The sequence below is a fragment of the Poecilia reticulata genome, linkage group LG12, assembly GCF_000633615.1.
Source record: "Poecilia reticulata strain Guanapo linkage group LG12, Guppy_female_1.0+MT, whole genome shotgun sequence".
Taxonomy (NCBI): Eukaryota; Metazoa; Chordata; class Actinopteri; order Cyprinodontiformes; family Poeciliidae; genus Poecilia; species Poecilia reticulata.
Window position 1 is genome coordinate 21,011,192 of NC_024342.1, and position 8,274 is coordinate 21,019,465.

An 8,274-nucleotide genomic window follows, 5' to 3' on the forward strand; every position below is an offset into this window, starting at 1 on the left:
CATTATAATGAAATAGTATCTCGTTATTTTGAGATACTATCTCATTATAATGAGATAGTATCTCGTTATTTTGAGATACTATCTCATTATAATGAGATAATTATTCTTTTTTTTTTAACAGAGTGGCGGAAATGGGCTTCCATATGTTTGCAAACAAAAAATGCTGAAAACAGAAGTGATCCAGACCACTAGGGGGAGTCGAACAAAGAACAGCTGTGTCCGAAGTCAGGGTTTGCGCATCCTTGGGTCTTTTGAAGGCCATGAATATAGACGACCGGAAGAGAGAAGCTGTAGCATTCAGCTAGCTGCCTAGCCTCCATCTCGGCGTTATGTTGCTTAGCAACCATAACACTAAAAAAGCTTGCACTTTTTTTACCCAGCGCAAGCATATCAGCATTTAAAAAGTGGTTCGGAAAAACAGGTTACCTGTTAACAATGGATTAAACAGGTGTAACTGCTGAAAAAAGTGACAGAAGGCACATATTTGGGAAGTGCAGAAGTCCCTGCTGTATCAAATTGACAGAGGAATAACAGAGTTGGCCGTTCTATGGTAAAAACAACAAACAGCTTCCAGTCCAGGGGGGGGCACAGCTGACTGGGTGGAAAATGCCACCCACCGCCAGTCCATGCCGCCGGGCCTGGCCTGGTTTCCCAGCCAGTTGTCAAGGCCTGTGGTCCCCAACCTTTTTATCACTGCGGACCGGTCAAGATTTAGCAATTTTTCGGCGGCCTGGGTTCTTTCTTTTTGCCCCGAATTTCCCCTTACGACAATCTTAGAACATTGCTCGCAATAATCGTAACCGATCATTTTGCCGTGTGTGGTAAGACTGATCATGTCCAATCGGTAGAACGATGGAACTGTTCCGATCTAAAATGGGCATATTCTTGCAGCTAGTAGGGTTTTCCTTGATTGGGAGCTAGAACTCAACCTGTTGAATTTGACAGGTAGCCAATCAGAAAGTGCGGTGATTTGCAATGACGGAGGGGAATCCTTAACAGCTGACATGCCGCAACGAATCCAATGGGAATTGGACATGACTTGTGGGAAACAGTCCCACAAGTCATGTGGGACTGTTTCCCACATGACTTGTGGGACTGTACAAAGAATATCCACAGAACTGATAAGGAGCGGAGTTGGAGCAAAATTGTTACCACAGTTGATAAACCTGGTAACTTTTCAGCTATCCATCATTAATGTGACACAAGGCTATTCATTCAGTCAGGGCTTGGTGCTTACACTAGCTATTTGCATTGCAGGTAGATTGTAGTTGTGACCAGGGGCGCCGCCAGGAATTGTGGGCCCCCTGACAAAAAATTTAGTTTGTTATGAGACAGATAAATCTGTGAGAACAATCAATCTCCTTCCTGAATTACCATTACTGGTTAAAGTAATGCACCGTTCTGACCAAAACAACCAATCAGAACTAGCAGGACGCTCATAGCACTGTCAATTAGCCTCATGCACACACTGCTAAATGTGCTAATGGTGGAGAAGCAACTTATTACAAGAAACCATTTATCTGCCGTCATTGGTAGCTATGCTAACTAAACTGAGCATTCACAGTTTTGTGCTATGCTATGTACAGCACGGCACATAGCATAGTATCTGCCACAATCAGATACTATCGTGTCTTCCACTGACTGCAGCTGAACAGTGTCACGGTGAAGTGCTCCAAGCAGGAACGAATCATTTAATGCAGGTAGGGGGGTTCAGGGCAAATATGGACGTGTTTTTTGATCTGGGAGTGGGAACATTAAATTTTTACTGATAAAAACAATCTTTGAAAATACAATATGATTAATTTTGTAATTGACGAGGCCCCGATTTTTTTTATTTTATTTCAATGAACAAAAAATAAATAATTAAATTGTGGAGGGCCCCCTGTTGGTTAGGGCCCCTACAATTGTCATCAATTTCCCCCCCCCTTTACCGCGCCCCTGGTTGTGACACAACATTATTTTGTACTAAAGGCTGCTCACTTGGCAAGATTTGCTTGTCCTGAACTTGAGTCCTGAACTTGTTTCTCTGCAACGAGATGGTCCTATCTGGGAAACAATGACACCCAATGGGGAGGGGGCTTGGTCTCCAACGACAAAGCAGTTTGAAGCTTCAATGTCTCATTTATGAGCCACTGCACATTATGCAGAGCAGGCTTGGAACATGGGAGTCACCTACTGGTCCGGGATGAATCCAATAAGCAATTGACAAAACTATTCAAATTGCTCAATACTAGGTTTGACCAAAAACTCCCACAAGCTAAACTCCATTTTGTTTTAGGGAAAAAATTATGGCAAAACTAATTGAGGCAAAAAGAAAATGCTTCCAGACACCAAACCAAAAAATAGCACAAGCGAAATGTTGAACAAAGGGATATTTACACCAGTATTTAATGTGCGGGTCTCCGAAAATGCCCCACCAACCTGACACTAAAGGTGCCACTCAAAAAGGTGTTACTAAACATGTCAAACAATAATACAGAAGCCACCACAAGCAAAATTGGGCTCAAAAATATCTTAACATTCAATGGCCTTCCAAATATTTTTTAATCATTTCTTTGGAATAGGATGGGCTCCCAATATGTTACAATCCTTATGTTATCACACAGAACACACAAAACACAAAATCCAGACCAGACTTCATTTACGTTTGCTCAGCAATATCTCTTCAATTCAAATAATATCTGCTTTATGATGTCATTTATCTTATTTTTAACTTCCTGTCCATCAGCCAATCAGCTGCTTGTATTTTCTCAGTAGACCAATCAGTGGAAGCCCCGCCCAGCCCATGATGCTCCTGGTTAATGAAGACAGAGAGACAAACTGAACTCTGACAGGAAACAGTTTAAACAGATTTTCTCTCTCCAACCTCTTGGTTCCACATGGAGCTATATTTGGCCCCCTGCTGCTCTGACTACCATGTCATTGTGGTTCCAGTAGATGGGTTGGTTTCCCAGGTTTATTCAGCACCATGTGAAAGATTCCTACAATTTTTAATGAGATGCCATTTTGAAAGTTGCGCAGTCAAAATTGACAGCAATAATTTCAGTTATTTAACCTGTCATAAGAGACAAAACAGGGTTCAGAATATCAAGTCAGATTTTTACCAGGTTATTCATTCATTTATAAATGCCATAGCTCCAAACAAATTTTTTTATTTGGAAATAAAAAAATTTGGTTCAAACTAAACATTTCCCATCAGACTGACTAAAGATGTTTCTCCTCTTCCTCCTCTATCAGACCTTCTCTGCTCCTGCAGCAGGTTCCTCCATACCTGAGAGCTTCCAGTCTCAAATCTGGATCCTTCAGTCCAACCAACAGCAGCTTCACTCCTGAGTCTCCTAGATGATTGTAGCTCAGGTCCAACTCTTTCAGATGGGAGGGGTTAAAGGCCAGAGAAGCACAGCCTTCCTCTGAGACCAAACAGCCTGATAAGCTGCAGACACACAATTCATCACATGATGAGAAGATGAGAAAGTTGAGGTAGAGTCCAAGATCTGAACTGGACATTTATAGGAGAGGAAGACACTCATGTAACTGGTGCTTTACCAGTGAATAACATAAAATAATCTCTACGTCATTCTGTAGGTAATAAAAGTCAACATTTGTCACATGTAGTTTCCAGGTTCTCCCTGTGCATGTGTGGGTTCTCTCTGGGTAATCCAGCTTCCTCCCACAGTACAAAAACATGACTGTCAGGTTGATTGGCCTTTAAATTCTCCTTAGTTTTTAGTGTGTGTGTCCATGATTTTTTGTCCCGTCTGTCCTTGGGTTGCCCTGTGATGGATTGATGACCTGTCCAGGGTGTAACCCATCACTTGCCCATTGACCACTGGAGACAGGCACCACTAAACCTCACAACCCCACTAGGGAGAAGAGTGTTAAAAAAATGCATGGATTGATTTTTCATGTGTAGAATACATTAGAAATTCAAAAAACTGTTGGGAGGAAGGATCTGCAATAATGCTTTTTTTTAAACCTAAGATGAATTTTTAAAGTGCCCAGAATTACATTATCAATGGAAACCTGACCCCCACCTCTTCTTGGTTCTTTCAGCCTAAATGAAAACCAGCCATGTTTATGTGTTGAGAATTAACATGGTTAGCAACATCAGACATTGACTATTATTATAATCAACTACTCAAATAACATTTACTTCATCTCTGATACCAGGTAATGGACAAAAATCTGGTTTCATCAGGACTAAGAACATTTTACCTGAGAGTTTCCAGGTTGCAGTTTGGACTCTTCAGTCCAGCAGAGAGAAGCTTCACTCCTGAATCCTGCAGGTTGTTGWTACTCAGGTCCAGTTCTCTGAGACTGGAGGACTGGGAGCTGAGAACTGAGGACAGAGCTTCACAGCTTCTCTCTGAGAGGTTACAGACACTCAGTCTGAGGAGACAGGGAGGAAAATTTGTTAAGAAGTTCATCAAAATGAATGTTTTACTTTCCAGTCAACACAGTTCTCCTTGGACGGACTTAAGTAACTGTTTTATTTTATATGTCTTTATGTTGCGAACTGATTCAGTCTATAGATGGGCTTCCAGCTATGAAGGACTGAACTACAGGCAAGAAGGAGACTGGCAGGAGAAATATTAAATTCATCTATGAACTAAATTAATCCAGTGTCAGTTTTAACATAAAGAGTCCAATGGAAACCTGAGAATCAAGACGTGGGTGAAGAATAGCATCAGGTCTAGTTTGAAGATCAGCATCAGAGCTGGTTTGAGGGAAAACACCAACTTCAATCAAATCAGAGAGAATCTCAGATTTCATCTTTCTATTTTTTAACTGTTGGATACAGAAACGGACAATTGAACTTAAATTGCTCAATAAAAGGACTGTACATAAAACTCCTCCAAACTAAACTCATTTTGTTTGAGAAAAAAATTAAAACAAAACTAATGTAGCAAAATAAATAACAAAAAGGCTCCTAAACACAAACCAAAACAAGCGCCAGCCAAACATTAAATATAGGGAAATTTACCCAAGTATTTAAATTAAAGAGTTCCAAAAACGCTCCACCAACCTGATACCAAATGTGCCACTCTAAAAGAGTGGAAAACAGACTTTCAGAAAACACCACAAGCAAAACTGCACTTATAAATAAAGTCATTGAGTGGTCCTCCAAATATGTTTTTAAACGTTTCTTTGGAATAGGATGAGAACCCAATATGTTACGGTCCTTATGTCATCACACAAAACTCACAAAGTACAAAGTCCAGATCAGATAATGTTTTTAACAGAGGTTTTAATAAACCCAAGTCTGGACATAAAGTGGTTCTGGAAGTCTTGGCAAAATAAAAAAGTGAGAGACAAAACAAATATTATCATACTTTCAATTGCTATATTTAAATTCTAATTATTGATCCCAAAAGGAAAATAAATCTTCTTGTAACTCATATTACTTCAAATTCTTCAAAGGTTATTTTAGATAGTGATGGCTGTTAGCTTTAAAGATCTCTTGTGGTCTGTATAGCAGTGAATTACAAGAAGCTTTTGACTTTATATATTTGTTATTTGTATTCTAAATCAGTTCCTCTATGTTTTTCTCTGGATATAGATGATTATTTCATGTTGCTCATCTTTCTGCTACTGAAACATTTCCACTTATTTCAGAATGTATAATTGCTGTCTGCCATGTCGCGTCCTGTCCATCAGCCAATCAGCTCTTTGTATTTTCTCAGTAGACCAATCAGTAGAGGCAGGGCCGTGCACAGACCACTAAAGGGGCAGGTGCTCAACAACAAAAAAGGGCACATCTAACCACCTTCTAGGACAGAATATGAACAAAGTCACACAGCTTTCAGAGTTTAATAAACAATAATAAATTACAAAAATGTGACATATGCAATCAAAGCTAACGAACGTCTCCATATAGAGCATAACACTATGCCTATGTAGGATATTTTATTAGTAATGTCTTTCTGCAGGTCTTCTTTGTTATAGGAAAGTATTTCAATATTCAAACCCGCAATTTAGCAAGATATGTAAATCAGAGCTGGACCACCAGACATATTTTGTCTTTACAGAATTACACTATTAAAAATATAATCTATCTATAAAAAAGCTGCCTGTTTGCTACACTTGCAGTGGAGATGAAGATGGTCCATTAAGGAAAGCAGAGCTGCATCAAACTTTAATGTGGGACTGCAAAAAAATGAAAAAAACAAAAGCAGAAATTGAATTGTTAATGCATGTCACCATGAAAAAACGCCTACTGAGTTTTGCTTAAAAAACGTAAAAAAATTTAAATCACACATTTTTGACTCATGAAGTTAACTTTCTTATTTGCAAAACAAACTTATTTTCGCTTGTCAGAAATCTTATCTTGCTATTCTAAGTTTGTGACTCAAAGTTTTGCTTGTGATTCTCATATGACATCTTGAGCAGGTCCTAAAATCACAACAAAAGATTTCTGTGTGTGCAAATGTGTTTGGTAAAAATGAGTTATTTAATTAAAAACAAAGTCTTTTAAACAAAACTTTTTTTAAAGAAATCATTACAATTCCAAAAGTTTTGATTACAATTTTATTTTACGTAACTGAGGTTAGATTTTTTTATTCCATTGAATAATTGGGAAACAACTTTAACTTCATACTCTGCGAACCAGACCCTAAACATAAAGTCTGGATTGAGTTTTTTCCCCTTCATTAATGACACTTTTATTATATACATTATATCTATCATGGTAATTCAGGGTGAGTCACTTTTAATTCTAAATGAATCCTTGTTGGACTTTTATTTAAGTGTTATTCTCCTTCAAGAAACATTTACGTGACGCCAGAATAAATGAAATGTGCATTATACAGCAAAGGAAATTAGAAGATCGGACATATATACATTATGGAGATGATTGGTTTTGGATGGGCGATGTGCCCCTTTTGCATAAGCAAAACGGAAGAATGACGGATATCATTAAAGATACTGGGAAGAAGCTTTTTAGTTATCTAGCTTTGCTAGCAAAGTCGTTAGCTAGCAGCTAGCTAGTAGTACAACAACAGCCTAATGTCTGTATGATAAAAATACTGAATTGATAGATAAGAACAGTTTTTCCTCACATGGCTGTCTCCTCCCGCTCAGCAGTTCTTCGGAGAAAGGCAGACACAGAGGCCTGTCAGTGTCTATTGTATTTCATTACCTCTCTGCTTAAACCGCGACTCCGAGCTGAAGCAGAAATGATACTTCAACGTTTTCCGTCATCTGACAAGTAGCAAGTCTATTCCACTTTATTCACCAAAAACGTTATTTTTAATTCACCAAAAACTGTTCTGTAATCTGGAACTTTGAGCTCCGCAAATAGCCGCCTTATCTCACTGCGCGAGAGGCAATTGCGTCATGGGCAAAAGGTCAAAGGTAACAAGTTGACCGGCTGATGGTGTACAAAAAAGAAAAAAAAGCAAAGAATTTTAGCACATGTATTTATGCGTCAGAAGATGGCTTAGGAAATAATAATACCAAAAGAAAAAAAATTTGACCAAGAGGCACTTGGGGGCAAGGAGCAAAAAGGGCAGGTGCTCGAGCACCCCTTGTCCTCCCCCCCCAACCCTTTTTGCACGTGCTTGAGTAGAGGCACCGCCCAGCCCATGATGCTCCTGGTTTGTGAAGACARAGAGACAAACTGAACTCTGATAGGAAACAGTTTGAACAGATTTTCTCTCTCCAACCTCTTGGTTCCACATGGAGCTATATTTGGCCCCCTGCTGCTCTGACTACCATGTCATTGCGGTTCAAGTAGATGGGTTGGTTTCCCAGGTTCATTCAGCACCATGTGAAAGATTCCTACAGTTTAAATGGGATGCTGTTTGTTACAAAGAAAAAAATACCAGATATTTAACTGTCATAATTGATAAAAGGAGGGTCAAAATGTAAAGTCACATTTTCTTCATGTTATTCATTCATTTATAAATCCCATGGTTCCAAACAAAATACTTAATTGTCAAATTCAATATTTAGCTTCAAACTAAACATTTCCCATCAGACTGACTAAAGATTGTGATGGAGACCAGGGGTTCCATCCCATGTTGATTATTGACATTATGTTATTTTCAGTTCAAATGTGTTTTGTATCAGTTCTTTATTTCAGTTACTTTGACATTTGGTGAACATTCTTTTTGGGTAGGGAGACTGGCCATCTTTCCTGTTCAGAGAATGTGGGGGGGMATGTCAGTTTGTTTTGATTTAGATTAGTCAATTTGAGTTAATTGAGTACTTGCCTTTCTGGGTGTGTCTCAGCAAGGTGGAGCAGAGAGGGAGACAAATGCTCCTGGAACATAC

The 8,274-nt window shown here is 39.0% G+C and overlaps 1 protein-coding gene across 1 annotated transcript in view; it reads right to left on the minus strand.

The window, feature by feature from the left end:
- LOC103473932 (NACHT, LRR and PYD domains-containing protein 12-like) overlaps positions 1–8,274 on the minus strand; it is a 46,182-nt gene that overhangs the window by 12,990 nt on the left and 24,918 nt on the right. Inside the window, exon 7 of the mRNA XM_008424589.2 lies at positions 4,216–4,389. Coding sequence (XP_008422811.1) covers positions 4,216–4,389 — 174 coding nt within the window. The remainder of the gene's footprint in view (positions 1–4,215; positions 4,390–8,274) is intronic.